At 41.8% G+C, this 22,403-nt stretch overlaps 1 protein-coding gene across 2 annotated transcripts in view; it reads right to left on the minus strand.

Annotated features, from left to right (window-relative positions):
- Positions 1-22,403, minus strand: part of dnajb6b (DnaJ heat shock protein family (Hsp40) member B6b) — a 59,610-nt gene that overhangs the window by 26,243 nt on the left and 10,964 nt on the right. For both annotated transcript variants that reach the window (XM_052139760.1, XM_052139768.1), the window contains exon 2: positions 5,411-5,537. In XM_052139760.1, the coding sequence (XP_051995720.1) occupies positions 5,411-5,475 (65 nt within the window). In that variant the 5' untranslated portion in view covers positions 5,476-5,537. The remainder of the gene's footprint in view (positions 1-5,410; positions 5,538-22,403) is intronic.

Genomic DNA, 22,403 nt, shown 5'->3' on the forward strand with positions numbered 1-22,403 from the left:
AACTCTTTACATGCACTTGTTGCACAAGACACGAGACCTATTCCAGCTCATGCTGCATGCCTCTGAACAAACAGCGAATCAGAATAAGCAGTAGCTATGTTTCCAATTTGTGAATTTAATTTGTGAATCCGCTGGTTTGTCCAGTTATGAATTAATTATTCAGTCACATGATTTTTTTTATGCACATCTTATATTTCTGTTAAATTCAATAGGAGTTTATTCGGTAAATGTGTTTCCATCATAGTTTATGAGCATTTCTTCTTATCGAATAAAAAATGTCCACCTCAAACAAGCGTATACGTTTTCAGCCGATTTTATGTGATATCCTAAAATGCGCATAAAAAAAATAGTTGATGGTAACCGCTATTGACGGCTATTCTTTTGTCTGTTCTTAAAAATATAATAAAATGTGTTTCTTCAAGCATGTGTCTTTGTGACTAACAGCATTTCTTGTCATGTGTCACTCTCTTACAGCAGGTGGCACGCCTGTTGATAAGCAAAATTACCCGCACATGAACCCGCATTTGAACGAGGAGCTTGCGAACTGGATTCAACCTCATCATATTTGGCAGGTGGCGGGTTCTATTTTCACACTCTGGCCACTGTTTAATATATTTGGCAACTTCCCAGATCCATGGGTTTGCCATTTTCCAATATTGCCAATCATGTTTATTCGGAATCGGCATCGGGATCTATATAGCCCTATATATATATAGCCCTACTGTAGTTTCTTTCTCTTTTTAACGGCTACTCGCAAATTAAAACAGCGTATTACTGCCATCTACTCTTTACATGGGAACAAGAAACCCGGCTCTTCTTTCCTATCTTCATGGACATGACGCAATGACATTCTTCATAAGCCAGTGATTTCGAGCCAAATCGAACAAGACAACTTAAAATACAAATAATTTTTATAGGCTTAACATAGTGAATCGGCGTAAGGTCAGGACATTGTTTTGAATTTCTGATTGTTTTATGTACTCGATCAATAAATGGTAATTTGTTCATTTTTAACAAAAATCTTACATGGAGCAGCTTTAACATTATCATTAATATTGATTATTATTAATGCTTAAATAATAATTAATTACATTTCTGGATATTTTAGTTATCATGTCCATTTTGCTTACATAAGAATCAAAATGGATAATTTTACAACATTTTATTTTATTTTAATTTTGGTCACATTTCAGCTTTTAAAAAAATTTACTAATGTATTTCATCAATAAATATGATGTCTTGGAATAGTATATATTATATTGTATACAAGTTGTATAGCATGTGTATTACACAAGGTTTCAATATTTCAATCAATATTTTTACTAGTCGCTAATTTTATTTTAAGCCATACATGTGATTTTGTTAGGTTCATCTTTTCGCATACTTCCTGGAACCTGCTTACATAAACCCTGAGTATGCGTACCCCCATTTGGGAATCACTATCCTATTTCAATCATTCTTTATGGGACTGTGCCTGCTCTCTATTCTGTCCACCACTCTCATTGAAAATAAATGTCAAACTTATGGGTAACCTTTTTGTAAGGCTTCCATGCACATCTGATCTCACCTCAAGACCACCACAGACCTTACATGCAAAAATTATGGATGCAAAAATGAACACTTGTGATGCATACTACTTAAATGATTTTATTGCAGGAAACATTATTTTGCATATACTGTACACACTCACTGAGCACTTCATTAGGAATACCTGTACACCTACTTATTCATGCGATTATCTTATCAGCCAATTGTTTGGCAGCAATGCAATGTGTAAAATCAAGCAGATATGTGTCAGGTGCTTCAGTTAATGTTCACATCAACCATCAGAATGGGGTAAAAATGTGATCTCAGTGATTTCGACCGTGCATGATTGTTGGTGCCAGACGGGCTTCTGTATCTGCTGATCTCCTGGGATTTTCACACAAAACAGTTTCTGAAGCAGAGGTGCCCAAACCTTTTCCTGCAAAGGGCCAAATATCAAACTTGATTGAGAGCCGTGGGCGAAAGTAAACATTGCATTATAACAAAATCAGGGCCTGAAATTAATTTCTGAAAATGGGGTGTCTGGGAGGAATTCTCCCCTTACATGGCTCATATGGGGAAATTTTTTTACCTTTCCAAAAGGTAATTTTCAAAGTTGCATGATCTCTACATTGCATAATGTGCATTGTTACAGAAACAAAACTTTTTCTCATTCACATAATTCCAAATATTTTGGCTATTAAATTAACAGCCAACAAAACTAATGCACTGACACAGAGGAGATGACAGCATTTCTCCAGATTTGAAATGAGGAGCTTATATAAAAGCTTAGCAATTCCTTCATGCCAATTGAATAATCCAATGCAAAAAGAAACATTTAACAATGAACATCAGGGATATGTTTCACACAACAAAAGTAACTGTTCTGTAAAATTATTATTTTATCAAGGTAATTTAACATCCAGATATTATTTTTGTTAATATTATTATTAACTACATTGTAGCATTTAACAATTTTAGTGCGTGAGCACGACAACAAACAGATGTGGAGTGCGAGAGTGGAGTGCACATCTGTGCGCATCTACGGCGCGAGTTTCCGCCAATGGCTCCGTAAAATCTGCACAACGAACGGGATGAAACAAATAATGTTCAGCAAAAATTCGAATGAAGATCGCGATGTATGTATTTGAAACTATATTTGCCCAGAGCCTCCATTAATTTCCGACCCTGGATGGAATTTGAGATGGAGATGAGAGATGCAACAGTTGTTTAAGTATCTCTCTTCACCATGCATTTGCATTGGTGTTATTTCTGCCTTTAAATCATATATGCTGCATAATGACTAATGAGGGAGCACCAAGATACGAAAGGTGTTCACCGTCACACGCTTGCAATGTTAACAGCTTTGTTGATTCCTAAAAAGTACATCTTATTATCCAAATTATACATCTGTAACATCTAATGTTCAGTAACTACACGACAAAGCGCACATTCACTAATTAAACAAGTGCTCAAATGCACTGCTGACAGCTGCATGAGAACAAGAGTGAGAGACAGTGCGGATTTAGCTTCTGGAATTACAGTTTGATGCAAAAAAAAAACGTTTACTGATTTGATTTTGATTCTTTATCTATTGGTTTATTAATTCGCAGCTGCATTGTAAAGTAAATAAAAATGTGCAATTTTCCGCAACTTGCGTGTATGATTCAAATTGTGCGCAATACCCCCAATCCTGTACTGAATTTCATACCCTACAAAATGTATTATATTAAAATATGAAAGTTGCCCTGGTTCCCCTACTTTATGATTTCCTCTTGTCATATACGGCATGCCCGTGGGCCCTGGTTTGGGCATCTCTGCTCTAGAGTTTACTCAGAATGGTGCCAAAAACAAAAAACATCCAGTGAGTTCTGCTGATGGAAATGCCTTGTTTATGAGAGAGGTCAACGGAGAATGACTGGTTCAGGCTGACTACAGTAACTCAGATAACCACTCTTTGTTACAATTGCAGTGAGCAGAATAGCATCAGAATGCACAATATGTCAAACCTTGAGGCAGATGGGCTACAACAGCAGAAGACAACATCAGGTTACACTTCTGTCAGCCAAGAACAGAAAACTGAGGCTGCAGTGGGCCTACCATCTGTGTACCGCTGGCCTGCTAAAATCGAGATTTATCAGACCAGGCTATGTTTTTGCAGTCTTTAACTGTCCAGTTTTAGTAAGCTTGTCCCCACTGCAGCTTCAGCTTTTGTCTCAGCCTCAGGTTGTGACAGTCAAATGTGCTTCTTGGTCAAAATGCCCCTCTTCACTTGATATTCATGTAAACATAGCCGTTAATGTATTATGAGAGTTTAAGCAGACAGGACAAAAATCATATATCTCAAAATATCCTATCTGTGCAATTTGCAAATGCAGCCTAATAGACCTTAAGAATAATCAAACAACAATATTGACAAGAAAAAAAAAGCACTTTTGGTTCGATAACTTCAGTAGCTGTAAGCCCAATAAATTTCAATGACAGGTCTGCTTCTCATTCAAACTCTGACTGCATTGAATCAGTATTAAATGTACACCGTATCTAATAACCACACGGTAAAGATTGTTAATAATTTAAATTGTTTTATTTAGCATTAGATTACTTTTTAATGTTTTTATATTAAGATTTTTTAAATGTTTAATTGCTGTTTTTAATAAAAAAATTAATAAAAGAACTATTTGCTCTGTTAGTGTAATGTCACGCAAAGTTAACTTTAGAAATACTTGAAGTCTACATTGTTTTCCTTTATTTAGTTTAATATTAAACATTTTAAATAAAAGGAGTGTTTTCAATAGCATATTATTTTATTTACTTATTTTTCAGTGGTTGGTGTGTCATGGGGAAAAACAGTATAAAGGGGTGCCATTGTTTTAAAAAAAGTGTAGGAACCAATGCTATATAGGGAGATTTCAAATGTACTGGTACTTTGGTACCAAGTCAGGGCTGGACTGGCATAGTCTGGCATACCGGGCATTTTCCAGGTGGGACGACGCACTTTGGGGCGGATCAGGGGCGGACTGTCCATCTGGAGGACTGAGCGGGCCGGTGGTGTGTGTGTGTGTGTGTGTGTGTGTGTGTGTGTGTGTGTGTGTGTTTTGAGAGAGCTCATGGCAGAGCAGATGTGTGTCTAAGCTAATGGTCAAATACTTTTGTACATTTTGTAAATCGGCAGGTCTTTTTTAATCAAACACCACTTTCAGCTCCTGGCTAGATAACTTTAGCAGCTTTTAATAAGTATTAATTTATTATATCTAATTATCATAATGAAGTCTATGATTGTAATTTAAGAAGTTTTATGTTATGTTTCATTTCTATTTTTAATTTCTGAATGTTTACCTGAACACTGTTAGCTAGGCCTACCTAAAAGTAAGCCCTTTTTATTATTGGAATCTGTGATCTGTTCTTTTTATTTTGTACTTAATTACTGACTGTTTACTTTCTTGAATAATTTCTTGACCACTTAAAAAGTTTAGGGATTCCACTGATATTGGTACCGACAGACTACTGAAATTTTGGTATTGTGACAACCCTAATCCTATAAATTCAAAAGTTACTGAATCCAATCCCTGTTCAATTAATTGAATGAATCTGAATCGCTCAGAATTTACAAAAATCTCTTTTGAATCAAAACAAATTAATTGTTTAACAATTATTGCCTTTACATAGAGTCCATATATAGTTCCATATATAAAAATGACCCTCCATATTATTTACGCAGTGAGTTTTTTGGAGGATATAAGAGAAAGAGGCAAAAACTACCAGCAGTAGATGTCTGAAATTGGGCAGTATAAACTAACCCATGTTGTATGGTCACTGTTATCATTAATGCCTCTACCATGTTCCCTGTATAAAAATAGATGCCCATGTCAGAATACGGGGTACTCACGCTTTCTTTATATCGTCATGGGATGCATTTTTCGGCACACCCAGGATCTGGTAATAATCTTCCATGGCTCAGGCCTTGGGTTTCCACTCCAGGGTTGAATTGAAGTTTTGGCTACTACAGAATGGCTCTGGAAAGAGAGTGGCACACATAAAGAGAGAGATGTAGTTGGACAAGCATAGAAGGGGGAGGGGAATGAACAAATAGAGGGTGTGTTTTGGTGGGTGGGTGGCCACTGAGAGGGACAGCCTCAAAACACTGACCTTTCATGTGCAAGTTAGGTTTCCACTTTCCATTTCAACAAGCCTAATACACGCAAGTGTTTACCAGTAACATATGTCTTGTAATTGAAATGTTACAGAAGTCGAGACAAGAGTTTCTCCTGCATTGACAATTTTTCGGCAGCCGCCTAAACAAAATGTGTGATATTCATATTGCATTTTTTATTTAAATGCACATAACATGCTTCTCATCTGCAGCATGTTTTCATGCAAGTGTACAGTGATGCGATTACAGGTCAACTCTGGACTATTGCACTAAAATAAATATGTATCAAATGCACAACATCCCCTTTACAAACAATTTATCATAATTTTACAGCAACAGTAACTGTGGAATTTTGACAAAAATATTATCATATTAAATATGATAATCTATTAATCAGAATCTATTAAAACCTTTTTTATTACAACTGTGGCAGTTGTAGTTAAAGTTTCTAAATGTGCTTAGGCTATTCGTTTTCATAAAATAATCTTCAACAAAATAAATAGTTTCATAAATATTTTTAATCAAAAATTCAGCAATACTGGTTATAATATTCTGACTGTTCCCATGAGTGGAACACCTGCAAAGAACATGTTTGTTTCCCACTCCATAATATATATTGTTTTCCTTTCATCAGGCTCCTAATACTTTAAATAATCTTTAGGAATATCTGAACGCAACAAGGCCAGTTTATTTCCTTTTATAGAACATCATTCTAAAAGAACATATATTTGGCTGGAGGAAACTTGGAGGTCCAGAATTTAAACCCCTTCATGTACTTGCATATATATATATATATATATATATACACACTGCAATGCCTTAAGCACAGGTAAGACCATAGATGGCTTCACATGTCTGTTGTAAGCTCAATGTAGCTAGTCTTTCTGAAAACAATACATTATAGAAATAAGGGGTTTACTAAATTAAGTTTGCTTTGTTTTGTTTTAACACAGCACCTTAAAGTAAAAAAGTCTGCATTACATTTAAAAGTTTCCATATACTGTATATTTTTGACACAGGAAAACCCATGCAAGAGTGCACAATGAATACATTTCCCTTTCGTAGGAACTCAAGCTGCGTAATCACATTGGGACATGCCCTGAGTGTCATGGTCTGAAGCCCTTAAACAATAATGTTTAAACAATCAATTTTTTGGCTGATGGCGCTTAAGCGAAGCCCCTAGGAAGCTATGTCATGGGCTCCATAAAGGCACTCGTGTCGCACCAGTCAGAGTCAGATATTTTGTTCTTCAGTGTACAATCTCATATGGCTCGTGTTGTACTATGACTCACATTGAAGCGAGAATCATTATTATTCTCCCTTTTGAGTGGCAACACAGGATGGAATTTAGGAAGTGCTTACGTCGGTTAAGGAGTTGACCCACAGGCCGACCTACGGTTTTCTTTATCACTCTCCCTGGATTGGCCTAGACGTTCTTCTGTTGAGTTTACACGTGGGCATTTGCGTCCTAGCCTGAGGCCCACACTGGGGTTTCCTTCGATGCGGAGGAGGAGGATGCCATATCTATGGTGACATCGGATTACGAAAATCTCTCCAGCAGCCTTGCCTCCTAGCGGTTGGATTTCCAGACTTTCAGCAACTTATGTAGGAATTGCTAGAGGTTATTACAAGTGCAGTGGAATGGCCAGATGAAGCACAGTTGGAGGATCGTAAATTGATCTTGGATGACTGTTTTTTAGTTGGCCAGCACGCAGCTACACCTCGTAGGCTGCTCTTCCTTTTTCCCCAGACCTCCATTGTGAGATTTCGAAGTCCTGGGATCAACCTTATTCAGCCAGGATTATGAGTTATTTATTATTATTATTATTCAGTCGAGCTTCAGACCCCAGATATACTTTGGTCCCGGTGATGGAAGAGACGCTGGCTGTCCATTTCTCTTCTTCTTTGGCGACCACATGGAAATTGAGTCCTGCTCTTCATCGAAGCCATACAGTTACATCGTCCTTGTTGAGCAAGGTCTACCAGGCTTCATGCCAGGCAGTTTCGGCTTTGCACATGCAAGTCCGTCTGTGGCTTATGCTCACAGATATTCATGACAATGCCCCTGTATCACAATTTGGACTGTTTGGTGATGAAGTCCATTCGGTGGAGGAAAAAGTCTTTACTGTGAAACAGCACACTGCCGTGTTCCAGCAGATGCTTCCTCTTAGAGAGAGAGAAAAGCCTGCTGCAGCAACGGTGCCTTCACATTCAGTATCTTTGCATCATCCCACCAGAGAGCCGCATAAGGTTCCGGATTCGAGTTTTGCACCCCCTCAGAAGGATTGTGATCCTTGTACATTCCCACCATCACGGGTGCACCTGTGTAGGCATTTGAATGTTCCACCGGCACCTTTTAAATGGCCGGCAGGACACCAGAAGCGACCCTGATGGACTTGCAGTGAAACAAAGGGTTAGCCCCCATTCAGTGAACGAAAACGGACCGTATAAACATATCCATGTCGTACCCGTTTGCTCTTCAGACAGTATCGGGTTGAGTTCGCCATTGTTCACGGTGACGAGGAGGAGGAGGGCGTGGCCAGGCCGTGAGGATACATGCCAGGCATTGACACCCGGCAGCCAGAATATAGTCCAGTTTCCCCCCACAAATTGCGCTGGGGAGCGAACATTAAAAACTCACATTCCGAATGTAGCCTCTGTCTCCATGACCAAGGGTCTTGAGTCATGCATAACAGAATTCAAAGTGTACACAAGACACACAGTGAACCTAAGCACCACGCGTTGTTCCTCCATAAAGAATGCTGGGGCTGTGTGGCGAACCAGTTTTTCCAAATATTTTTTTTTCCCCATTAAAAAAAAAATGGAATAGGTTTATTCTAACAGCGTTCCTGCTGCAAAGGTATATCAGGGCACTCATCTTTTAGGCCTGGATACAATAAAAGGCTTCCCTTCGCTGTGCCATTGGGCAGTCGCCAAAAGTAAGCCAAGCCATCTAGTGGTTACAGATCGCGCTGCAAGCAAATGCCATCCATTAGTCCCTCTGTCTGCCCATCTGTCAGCTTGGCAGCAGCTGAAGGGCATTTCAAACTGAACATTAAAGCATGGTTACATCATTATTTTCAGGCAAACTCCACCGGTGTTCAACGGTGTTGTTCCGAAAGACATTTCTGTTCGAGAAGCCCCGTGCCTCTTAGAAAAAGGGGCAATAGAGGAGATTCCCATTTCTCAGAGTGAGTGTGGCTTTTACAGCTGTTACTTTCTGGTCCCATAAAAAGACAGTGGCTTGCATTCCATTCTGGATTTGAGATGTTTCAAATCCAAACTAATGAAATGTCAATTCAGTTTGCTTATGCAGAAGCAAATAATGTCACAAGTGCAGCCGGGGGGACTAATTGTAACAATAGACTTGAAGGACGATTATTTCCATATTCAGATTGCGCCGAAGCACAGGTGCTTTCTCAGATTCGCATTCAGGGGCAAAGCGTAGCAATTTTGCAACCTTCTGTTCAGACTTCCACTGGCACCACACACTTTCACAAAATGCATGGATGTGGCTTTGATGCCCTTGTCACATTTTTAGTTATTATGACGATTGTTTGGTGCTAGCCCACTCTGAGTCTTTGGCTGCCCAACATCGAGATGTCATTCTCAGCCATATGAGCAAACTAGGGCTGTGTGTAAACCTAGACAAAAGTGTCCTTTTGCCAAGGGATCAGACGCTGTTTCTAGGGGTGGAGCTAGATTCATTGGTGATGCAGGCACATCTGTCTATTTGTCTAGCTAGTCTGTCATTTCGCCGGTATCTATTGATGTTCAGAGTGGGACGCCTTCTCCCTGTGAGAACATTTCACAGGCTTTTGGGGCTCATGATGGCGGCTTCTGCTGGCATTCCCCATGGGCATGTGGCATGAGAGACCTTTTCAGTGCTGGATGAACTCCACAAAGGGACTTCAAATCACTGACACATGCGTTCCGTCTCTTCAAAGTGATGCGTGGGTGCTATCGAACTCTGTTACCATGTAAATGGACCACCTTCTGATGTCGAGCATTCTGTTGTGACAGGTGTGTCACCGCAAAGATATAAGGACGCCTGCACCACGGGTTGGGGCGTTGTATACGATGGACATCCAGCCTACAGGTTTTGGATGGGCCAGCTGCAATATTAAATAGCACATAATCTGTCAGATGTTTCACGGTGCTGCTGGCATTAACATTTTTCCTCCCAGAAATTCAGGGTAACCATGTCCTTATCCGGTCAGACAACAGGATGGAGGTGTCCTACATCAATTGTCAGGGAGGAGTGCCTGTAGATTAATCACTTATGAATGGATTTTACACTAGGGTAGTCAAGGGTGGTGTTAAGACCTCGCTTGAGCTATTTGCCCAAGGTCTTTTCTACATCATTTTGCTTTTAGACTATTCATTTTCAGGCTTTCCATCCACCCTAATTTGAGTTGGAGGAGCATGAAAGATTGCATATGCTTTGCCCAGTTCTGGCGCTGCCAGTTTATGTTGACCGTACTAGCCAGTGGCTTTAGTCAGAGCAGTTATTTGTGTGCTTTGGTGAACGCAACAGAAGTGTTTCGGTGTCCAATCAAAGACTGTCTCAAAGACTGTCTCATTGTAGTTGATGCAATTTCAAGTGCTTACGAAGCACGTAGTTTACCTATGCCTTCAGGCATTCAAGCTCATTCTACAAGGAGCATGGCATCCTCGTGAACTTTGGCTAGAGGTGCGTCCATGGAGGACATTTACATGGCGGCAGAATGAACACTGTCCTACCTCCATTTTAGTCTTGGGACTCGGCAGGCCGCATTTGCTACGATATTGTTAACCTGGGGTCGCACCTGCCCGTGACCCAAGTGGAACCCCAGATACCGAACTTCCACTCGCCCAATTGCGCATATCTTTGGGTTGGCCGTGAGCCCCGCCCATCGCAGTGACCTCGGGACAGCTCTCAGATCTTGCATGTGCCGTCCCGTCATTACTATAAATAATATAGTCTAAATACCAGTGGCATATGCTGTATGTAGTCTGAGAATTTTGTTCATGAGACATGGAATCGTGGCAGGGGCCACAAACAAACCGAACAGATGAGTCACAAATTGGTGTAAGCCGAACGGTGTGGAAAAAGCTTTTTTTTCGAGGGAGATTAGTTAAAGGGTTTCCGATGGCTCTTCGGTACTAATAATTGGGTTTTTGAGTGCCCTGCACCACTTGATACAATCGATCTTTAATAATTTAATGCCCAGCTTCCCCGCAGCTCACACAGAATGGCCCAGGCTTCCCTATCATGCCCATGGAGGCGGTCTCATCAAACTAGGGGGGAGAGCGGAAGACGACAGGGGAAGAGTGAGACACAGTTAAAGGCAAGGGTCCTCTGAGTCGGGGAAAGGGTTTGGGCGGTGCTCCTCCACACTTCCGGGGAGCCGGAACAGGATGGACAGAGGGATCGCTGCCTCCCGGAATCGCCGTCATGTATTCTAGACGGCCTCTTCCAGCGATGCCTGGTGGTGGCACTGCAGGTGCCACCGCGGGTTCCCTCAGCCAGCAGCCATTTTCGACAGTCATCCCTGAGCTGTTGCGCGAAAGCAAACAGGCGGCCGTGCTTCCAAAACTTCAGGGTCCTGAACTGCTGGTGGTTCTGTACAGGCCTATGACCAACCTGTTGCACAACAGCCTTCTTTAGGTTTCTGAAGCTGAGGAGGCTAGCGGCAGAAAGTTGCTGGGGTGCTAGCTGCACTTCCCCAGAAAACAAAGGTAACAGGTGGGCCAACAACTGGTTGGGTGGCCATTTCCACAACTTTTCAAACAAGTCGAGGTAGGACTCGGGATCAGGGGTTGTGGGCTCCGTTGTTGCAGCTACAGCCCCCTCCTATCGATCAGGCTCTGGAACGCCTGCCGATCCTCTGCTTGTGGTTGGAGCAGGAGTTGGAAATGCTGTCCCTGCTCCAGGCATAAATCCATGAGGGCATTCTGCTGGATGCTGGCGAGGGACTCGATTACTTCGCCCAGTTGTGAAGCTTCCATAATGACTTGATCCTCCAATTCCCAGATTTCGTCACCACTGTAACAATGTTCGTACCTTTGGCGTAAATGGAGGAGTCAGGAGACAGCGGAACAGTCAATGTGAGTATTTTTATTACTTCTTCAGCATCAAACAAAAACATAAACAAAAGGGCTCTTTGTGGCTAAATATATACACAAGTAATGTCAATGAGAGTACACATTAACAGTAGCGGACACTAGGGCTGCACAATATATCGTTTCAGCATCGACATCGTGATGTGCGCATCCGCAATAGTCACATCGCAGAACGTGCGATGTTGTAAGATAAACATATAGTCTACAATATTTTTTTCCAATAGGAAAAGTAGCATTATATCTGTCTGATATTACATAATTTACTCCGAATTATGGGTTCATAGATACACCGAGTTTATTATAATTTCTTTTAAAACATTAATTGCTGCACGTTGTTGAAGTGCAGGCTCTGCTTGCACTTGATGAAATGATGAGCGAGGAACAGGCAAAAAGAAACGGAGGATTTGGTTGCAAAATGAAATGCATTGTCAGTTATATGGAAATATTTTGTCTACAGACAGGATGATGTTGACCAAAAACAGGTATTTTGTCGAGAGTGTCTTGCAATTGTTGCCACAACACGAGGAAACACGACCAATTTTTTTGATCATTTAAGTCAGCACCACAAATCTTTGAATGTCGAGTGCAAAGCCAGATCTAAATGCAGTCCAAAGCAAAAAACTATTTCAGATGCCTTTGCCAGTTTTACACCATACGAGAAAGTTTCCAAACGGCAGGGGAAAAAAAAAACATTTCACCTTGCGAAAGACATGGTACCAATTAACCCGTTTACCAAATAGGGTTTTAAAAACTAATAAAAAAGATATTTATTGTTTACATTTCTTTAAAAAAAAAAAAGAGGATTGTAATCTAATTTGTAATGTAATAAAATTTTAAATTACTTATTTTGTCATTCACATTAATGCCCTATTGGGATAATGAAACTTCCTTAGTGTAATGCTCTGTTTTAACTTGGTTGGAGTACAGAGATAAAGCCTCCTGTAATCTCCTGGATCCCTTCTAGACACTTCATTCACAAATGAGCCCCTTTATTTTAGGGTAAGCAACATGCATTATTAATATCATAACATGTTAGATAATTTACTTTTTAACTGATAGAGGAGTATTACATGAATACAATGGAACCATGGTGAATTAAACAGTGTATTAATTATTATAATAAAATAAACTACCAAAAATAAGTCAAAAAGTAAAAAGTCATTTTCAGTTTCTTTTTTTAATTAAAATTTTCCATGAAGATGCAGTTCCCTAAAAAAATCACCCCAATCATTCTAAAATAATAATTTCTTCTCAAATAGAGCTATTTATGTAATCTGGCGAAGTCATCCTGTATTTTTTCATATCGCAGAAAAACTAAATATCGCAATGTCAGTTTTTTCCAATATCGTGCAGCCCTAGCGGACACACACAGCCAACTCTCTCTGCTGTCTCTCTCTCCTTACTGATGTGTCCGTCTGCCTTTTCAGGTCTCCCTCTGCCATCACTATAACAAGTGACAGGTGTTAGAGATAATGAAAGCCCAGGTGACGAGGACACGACCATGCCCTCATATGCACAGCCATACTCAACCATACATTGGTTCAAGCCTAATGAGAATATGCTATAGTAAATACACTAAATATGTCATTTATTAAAAAGATGTTCTTATACAAGTTTTTAAAACAAGTGGCCCTCTCAGATGTAAAACTCTTATAGAAGAACAAAATGACAACTGCATGTGAACAATCAGGAGCCAAATGACTAGTTCCAGTAGCTTTCTAGCTGGATCTCATTCAGTGTGTTATTTATATCTGCAGTGTCCTTCAGAACAGGCCCAGAGGTGATCATGGCACAGCTCTGGCTTTCCTCTGCACAGTCAAAGTATAATGCAATTTAATTCTAACTCATGTAAATACTGTATATCCCAGTCTTTTGCTAAAATATCAGCAAGATTAAATGCCATTTTTTAAGCCTAACAGGTTTCTAAATTGTTTTATTTTATACTGTCCATAAAACAATGTCAGATAAAATAATCTTACTTCGAGGACACTTAGGAGTATTATGTGTGTAGAGCAGCACACTTCTTTTCACGCATAGTGTCAGTAAAGGTGCCTGACAATTTTCCTAAGGAGCTTCTGAATGCCCATTGCTCATTAGAACAGCTAAAATGACTAAATGGTGGTTACCAAGGTTAATCCACCCATCAAAAAATACAACACGATCAGTATTGCCAAGACCTTGGAGCTTAAAGCATAGACCCCGCCCTCGCTTCAGAGGTGTCTCCAAAGGCACGCCTCCTCTATCACACATGAACACACACACACAGAGAGCAGAGCCTAAGTGCCAGAAGTTTTTTCATTGTAGAAGTTTCTAACATGGCCTTTCTTTTCTTGTTTCCTTTTACTGGTGGTTCAGGAGGAACATAAGCTAGCTGCGGTTCACCTTCCATTCTCGCGTCACTCTGTATAGTGTCAAGGAACCCAAACTAATGACGTGTGATTGTCTGTGCGAACAAGTTGCGCGGGGGTATGCAAATATAGATTGACAGACAGGAAGGACATCCTATCATGACATTCAGACCTAAAGCAATGATTGGTCGATAATGTTTTAGTCCTGTATCTTCCACAGGAATTATATATTTGTTTACATTTAGACCACTTAAATTATTGATTGCTATCAGGAAGTGAACAGACTTTCAACAAGTATAACAAAATTTTTTCTGGAAAAGATTGCACACCCTAGCTTTAATACGTGATTTTTAAGCAGATTTTTTTTTTTAAAACCTTGCCTTTTGTCCTACAGTCTACATTCCTGACTCATGCTCCAGTCAATCATTTTGAAACAACTTCTTCATGGAAATACACTTACTGTAAGCAAGTATTCTTCATCACTCATCTCTTCTATATTCCACTCATCTCTATGTTGTACATTCCTTTGCGACTTGTTATGAAACAGCAGGCAAGGCAAACTCACAAATTTGTGAACAAGTGTGAAATGACTGCTGAATTCTCTGGAGCTTACTTGCTGGTTTCTCACAGTGCAACTAAGAGTTGGCTATCAGCAGAGCTCAGACAGATCACTTGATTGTAAACCTAGCAGGGCCGCCGCTAGCTATAGGCAGACTAGGCAATCGCATAGTGCCCCCACATTGCCAGGGGGCCTCCAAAAGACATGTGAACTAGGCAGTTAGCCAGGGCTGTATAGTGCAACAGTTTTGCTTACAGTTGTGATTGCAAATCATAACATGTGAAAATAAATTTTAACCCATTCACACTTATTTTCTAGTGCTTGGAAAGTCAACAAATTAAGCCTATTATCAGCATTGCAACAAAGAACATGTAAAATGAGCCTCATGTCTACTTTGCTATTGTGAAATCTTGAGTGCTCAAACTTTAGCGCATGGTTATGGACATATTTTCAGTGTGGAGATAATGTTCTCTCTGCACTTCATGTGCAGTCAAGAGCCGTGAACCACAATTTGGCTAAAGTTTGCCTAGGGCCTCTAAATGTGCAGAACCGGCCCTGAAACCCAGATCCAGTCTTACAACAGTTCATCCAGTATTTGTTAGCAAAAACTCTGGTTTAGGGGTTCTGAGGCTAAACTAGAAAATTAGAGGCAAAAAAGTTTATAGTTTATCACCATGCAGGCTGATGATTAATGTCAGCGTACACAGGTCAGAAAGGACTGATAACCGATTAATCGGCCAATAGTTTTTAAATTGATTTATAGAATGTTCAAGGAATAGTTTACCAAAAACTGACAATTCTCTCATCATTTACTCACTGTCTCAAACTCGTATGATTTTGTTTCCTTCTGCAGAACACAAAAGAAGATATTTTAATGGAGATATGATGTCCGTCCATACAGTGTGAATGGCATCTATATTTTCAAGCTCCAAAAAGGACATAAAAGGCAGCATAAAAAGTAATCCATGCGACTCCGATTGTTTAAAAGCCTATTTAAATCCAATTTAAATCTGCCTCAAGTACCAATTAATTTTTACAAATGCTATAAAAAGAATAAAAGCATGCAATCAGAGTCCAAAAGGAAAAACCATGAAGATCAAGTTAAGAAACCATTTAACTGGAGAAGTGGAAATAATTGGTTATACTGTAGATGCAGCCCTATTTCTGCTTTAAGATGCTAGTTAGTCACTGCCAGAAGCATATAGGTTCATGTTCTGACATTTACGCTCAGCAGTTTGAGATGCCAGGTCAATACTTCATTCCATCCTTCAATGAGCACCTGCAAATAACTATAAGCAGGCAGCCTTGTCTAAAATGGTATGGTACAAATCTGTACTGATGCCAGTAGGGGTGGACAGTATGACAATACCTGCCAACATCGGATTGTGAAAAATAGGGAGAATGTGTGTTTGAACACCAAGAAATGTATTTTATATTCAAATGGTCCCTTAACACATCCTTCACAGTTTTAGTAATAAATGCTTTTGCTTTATTAATAATACAAAGTGTATATTCTTTCTCATATGCTGAGAAGTTTCCTGACCCAAACAATTTTTTGGGGATTATCTCATTTATTTATAAATCAGTGTTAGTTTATATGTATCTTTTATGTTTTTTTTTTTTTTTAAACTTTATTTGAATTCCTTCACCTGTACTTCTTGTCTTTGAGTCAGTTATAGTATTCATACATTGTTGGATCTGTGTAATTTTGTACATCTTATTGAATATTTATATTGAACCTTCTGTTTTTGAATAAAAAAAATCCATAGTTTTAATTTAATTTGTGGACTTCTCAGACAGTCCCTTAATCCACCTTCCACAGTATTAGCAAAACATTTTGACTGGAAGAATAAAAATAACACTTCGTTTTGGATCTGCAGCACCGCCTGTTCTAAATCAGACACACAGAAAAAGTAGCGCGACCACCCACTTGGTCAAAACTGTGAATTTAAATGCACAATCCAGAAATAATAATAATAAATCACAGAATGTAGAGGGGTTGGCACTCCAGATCAAATGTATTATTTAAATTTAGTTTATTGTCATTTTCACATTAATGTGGAAAAACCGACATTACAAATGTGGCAGTGAACGTAAAAGTAGCACTCACTGTATAATAAGAGGGGAACCATTCAAAACACCCTGGAACCTGCAGATTTTGACCTCTGAGACATCGATATGATATCCATCAAGACTGCACGATTGACTGAATTAATGAAAATCGCTATTTGTCCTTGCATGGTAGCGCTTCACTGCAAATAAACAGCACTTCTCCTTCAGCGTCTGAGTCAGAGATGTGTGTGGGGAGGGTTATTCAGCACAGCAACATAACATTAAACAACACATTACAGTTTAAATCACCTTGCTGGACAGCGAAAGACACATTTAATAGGTCCTGATTTCAATCTCTAACCCTCTGTGATAACAAGCCAAATTCTATTATCCACCATTTTTCTACATCCCGTGATGCTTAGCTAGAAATATGGGCATTACTTCCATTGCAAAGTTAACACAACTGTTGATGCAGCATACGTCCATTCATTCTTTCATTGTGGTTTTGGGATTTTGAGGAGAGCGTGTATATTTTGTATGGACATACATCAATCACTATATCAGTGTTACTTAATGATAATAAACCACAAAAAAGGCATAAAGATAAAGAAAGTATGAACAAAACTGGCACAATGCAGTTGAGATTCAATCGAAGAACAAACACATCATTTTGAGATAAATTATTGGTTGTTTTAGTGGAGTACCTGTGTTAGTTCAGCTTCTGATGTGTGTGCTTTTACATGTCACCCTGCATGTTCAAATCAGACAGACACAATGAGGATGAGCTGTGAAGATCTAATACTTGGGTATGTAATCACTTTTTCAAGTTTTCCGAATCGGACAGTTATTTCCTGTTAAATTTCCAATTTAAACGTTTGTTCGACGGGTGATTGACAGGTGAGAGGTGGTGATTTACTGCTGCCCGGGACACATCAGGACACCATTTTAAACCTCAAATGAGATGTGGTTTTTGACTACCTCTGTATGTGTTTCCAATCACAAAAAAATGTTGTACCCCGTTTGCAACTATAATTAGCGCTGACCTTTGCGATCAGATCATCTGAAATGCATCTTTTTACTGGCTGTAAACAAGGTCTTAAAATGACTGTAGCCAGAGCAAGGGAATGCTGTAAATGACTTCCGGCAGAAGTCCCACCCACATTCGTTTCCACAGTAAGACCCCCAGGAAAAAAGTGGATATTACTCTGTAATGTTATGTTGCTATGGTTACAAACAGCACTGATCTCAAACAGTGATTAAAACCGACCATAACTACCTGTGCATTCAACAGTTTGAACTGAACACATTCCAGCCAATCAGAATCAAGTATTAGAACAGTCCATGGTATAAATATTAAATAACCATATGCTCACAAGAAAAATTGCTTCCATTTTGCACTGCAGGTGCATATTGCTTGTTCTTTATAAAAATATTTTTTTAAGAAAATGTTTATGTAATGATGATGTTATGAATATAAATTTTAAATGGATGATATATCATTTTAATTAAATTCGGAATAGTTTCACACACATTGAAAAAAGAAGTACGACTTTTGGGTGACAATGCAAAAATATGTATATGGCTGTGTAACAAAAATATGGGCAGTTTCTATGTTTGGTGGAAAAATATTAAATGTTTCCACAATACTACCCACACAAACACATAAAGTGCAACTGACTATGATTTTTTATTTATTTATTTTCACGTAACCCTCCCCAATGCCCCCAATAAAAGGTGTAATGTACCACTCTTAGGTTCCCAGTACCCGTACGGGAACAGGCAACATGACTTGGCATGGGAGCTAGCCGGCCATCAGCAGCCTTCCATTCCTATTCTTTCAGGGGGAAAAGGCTCTGCGGAGACCACAACCTTCCCAGACTGGTGGGAGGTAACTTGTGGCCAATACACACGGGGGTTGTCATGCCACACATGCACATGGTGTGGTGGTAGATCCTGCCTGACAAGGGAGGAGTTACTACAGACACAGCGACCGGTGGGGCAGCAGGGACTGCCCAAACGAGACAAGGATCCTGCCAGCAGGGGGACTGTACCATGAAAAATACATTACAGGGAGTTGCCTGGAGCGGGAAATATGCCTGTGGAGCCCAAGCCAAACACGGAGCACTTGACTCATGGTGGGTCTGGCGGCGAATTCCTCCACTGAATTTGCAGGCCAGAGGGCTAGGGAGGAAGAACATCCAGGAAGCGAGAGCTTAGTGGCTAACCTGGGAGAGAAGGCGCACTGGATCAACTTGGTGAAGGGCACAAGGTGCAAGTGGAACACCTGGTCGGCTCTTCTGTATTACCGAGTTCTACAAGCTCGGACCTGACAAAACACGGGATGAGACAAACTCAACCCTGAGGTTGTAGAATCTAGCAAAGGTGTTGGGTTTTGCCCAGCCCGCTGCTCTGCAGATGTCTGCTAGGGAAGTGCCATGCTACACTCCTTGGGACACGGCCTTGCTGTGATAGGCTAGGGAGATAGCATCAACGACCCAATGAGCCAACCTCTGTGTGGAGACGGCGTTCCCTTTCCTCAAAGAGCTGCTCAGAGCATCTTAAGCCCTGCGTGCAGTCAACATAGATACGCAAAACACGTACCGGACACAGCAACGAAGAGGCTGGGTCTGCCTCCTCCCGGGGCAGCGCTTGCATGTTCATGACCTGGTCCCCGAAGGGGGTAGAAGGAACCGTGGGCACGTAGCCCGGTCGTGGTCTTAGGATGACTTGAGCATCTGCCCGACTGAACTCCAGGTAAGTGTCCTGACAGAGAACGCTTGCAGGTCCCCACCCTTCTTGATGGAAGCCAGCGCGATCAGGAGGGCCGTTTTCAAGAAGAGGGCTTTGAGCTCGACTGAATCAAGTGGCTCGAAGGGAGGTCTCTGAAGGCCTGAGGGAACCACTGAGAGATCCCAAGAGGGGAACAGGCTTAGCCGGGAAGGGTTCAACCTCTGGGTGCCTCTAAGGAACCTAATAATCAGGTTGTGCTTACCAAGGGACTTGCTGTCCACTGCGTTGTGGTGGGCTGCGATAGCAGCAACATACACCTTCAAAAAGCATGAACAAACTGCACATCTCTGCCGGTTTTCAGTTCTGGAAGAAGACCAATTTGCGAACAGACACCACTTGAGGGCGTAAAGCTGTCTGGTAGAGGGAGCTCTGGCTTGGTTGATCATGTCTACAACTGTAGATGGTAGACAGCTTAAGTGTTCCACGTCCCATCCAGGGGCCAGACGTGGAGGTTCCAGAGGCCTGGGCACGGGTGCCAGAGCGTGCCCTGTCCCTGAGAAAGAAGGTCCTTCCTCAGGGTAATTTGCCAGGGAGGTGCTGTCGCGATGAGTGCAAGATCCGAGAACCAAGACAGATTGGGCCAGTAAGCAGCCACTAAGGTGACCTGTTCAAATCCTCCCTGACCTTGCACAGCACCAGCGCAAGAAGGCTCACTGGGGGGAATGCGTACTTGCACCACGTCTGGAGTACCAGAGCAGGCAATGGGAGTTGTCCTGGGAGGCAAAGAGATCTATCTGTGCCATGCTGAACCTGTCCCAGATCAGCAACAGCGTGTCCACCGTCATGTTGTGGTTGCCAGGAGATGGCGGGCTAGTTGTGAAATATGACGAGAGCGCACACCGCCTTGACGAATTATGTATGCTACCGTCGCGGTGCACTCTGAACGGATCAAGATGTGCATGCTCCAAACTAGCAGGAGATACCTCTGCATGGCAAGGAATACAGCCAACAACTTGAGGCAGTTGATGGGCCTACGCAGGCGAGGCCCCGTCCAGGAGCCAGCGGCTGCGTCCCCATTGCACACGGCACCCAAACCCAGTTGAGAGGCATCTGTGGTGACCACGACACATCTCAACACCTGCTGTAGGGTGACTTCTGTCCGCAGAAAACAGAGCTCTGTCCAAGGGTTTAAAGTCTGATGGCAGGAAGGGGTGATTAAAACACGGTATGTGCCGTGGCGCCATGCCCATCTCGGGACTCGAGTCTGAAGCAATCTCATATGCATCAACCAGAGCGGCACGACCACAGCCGGCGATGCCATATGACCCAGGAGCCTGGCTTGAAGCGAGCGAGGCACCAGAGCACTGACTGTGCGCGCTCAGTTGTGAGGCACGCTGACATTGAGACCGAGTCTAACTCCAAGCCGAGAAAAGAGATGCTCTGAACCGGATAGAGCTTGCTCTATTCCCAGTTGACCTGAAGCCCCAAACGGGGCAAGGGCTTCCTCTGCGACCTTGAAGACGCGAGGGTACAGGGACAGGCCGAAAGGGAGGACCTTGTACTGATACGCCTGGCCGTCGAACGCAAACCGTAGAAATGGTCGATTGAGGCAGAATGGAGACGTGGAAGAACACGTCCTTCAGGTTTACCGCCGCGACCCAATCTTGATGACGAACGCAGGTTAAGATTTGCATCTGCGAGAGCATTTTGAACGGGAGTCTGTGTAAAGTCCAAGATTGGCCGCAACCCACCGCCTTTTTTGGGTAAAATGTAGAAACCCTTCTTCATCTCGTCTGGAGGGACAGGCTCTATCGCGTCCTTGAGTAGCAGAGTAGCAATTTCTGCTCATAAGGTGGTGCCTGTTGTTTCTTCGCAAGGGGACACCCTCGGTGGGCAGACATAGGGCGGCCTGCGCTGTGGCATGATGTGAGAGATGGCCTCCATCTGCCTCTTCACCGCTGAAAACTGCGAGGCGAAGTTGACGGTGTTGCCGAAGAGGCCAAGCTGGGAGACGGAGGCGTTGAGAAAGCGTGCCTTGTCAACGTCATGCATCTCGACCAAGTTCAGCCACAGAAGGTGTTCCTGGACCACGAGGGTGGCCATCGCCCACCCGAGTGCTTGCGCTGTGACATTCGTAGCTCTGAGAGCGAGGTCGGTGGCAAAGCACAGTTCCAGCAGCACGTCAGGATCCGGACTACCCAGGTGCAGATCTTTAAGTGACTTGGCTTGGTGTACATGCAGAACAACCATGGCATGAAAGGCGGAGGCGGCCTGCCCAACGGCGCTGTAGGCTTTCGCAGTCAGTGACAACGTTGTCCTACAGCCCTTGGAGGGGAGTACCGGGCAGTCCCGCCAGGTGGCGGCATTCTCAGGACACAGGTGTATCGCAACCGCTCTGTCCACCTGAGGGACCTCCGTGTATCCATGGACCGCCCACCGTCCAGGGTAGTGAGAGCGGACGAGCGAAAAGGTCGGTTCCGGGCAGTAAAAGGTGCCCTACTTTTATTTGTGTACACTCACAATAACAACAAAACCTTGTGCTTTTGTAAAATAAAGAAAATAAAAAGGGTGAGCTTTCAGCACTCTCTGTGTTCGTGAGCATATATCTGAAACACGTCACAAAAGTGAACTGAAACTCCACAAATACTTATCACACAAACATGAAACATATTTCTAAAGAAAGCTTAAAATGTCTACTTTTAAATAAAACAATGACATTTTAAAACAAAAATTCTCCTGCAATGTAATCGGTATGAAACAAAGTGATGTACAGTTTCTCCTGGCTCAGCTAATAATCCCTAATGTGATCACACCCACGGGCAGAGGGTGCCATTCTTACGGTAATGTGCTGAGACGATCGATGTAAATGGTAAACTTCCCCAACTGTGCCTTAAAAACAAAGTTCATTCACTTTTCTATGCATTTGAAAGATCGC

Source organism: Xyrauchen texanus, chromosome 2, assembly GCF_025860055.1.
Source record: "Xyrauchen texanus isolate HMW12.3.18 chromosome 2, RBS_HiC_50CHRs, whole genome shotgun sequence".
Taxonomy (NCBI): domain Eukaryota; kingdom Metazoa; phylum Chordata; class Actinopteri; order Cypriniformes; family Catostomidae; genus Xyrauchen; species Xyrauchen texanus.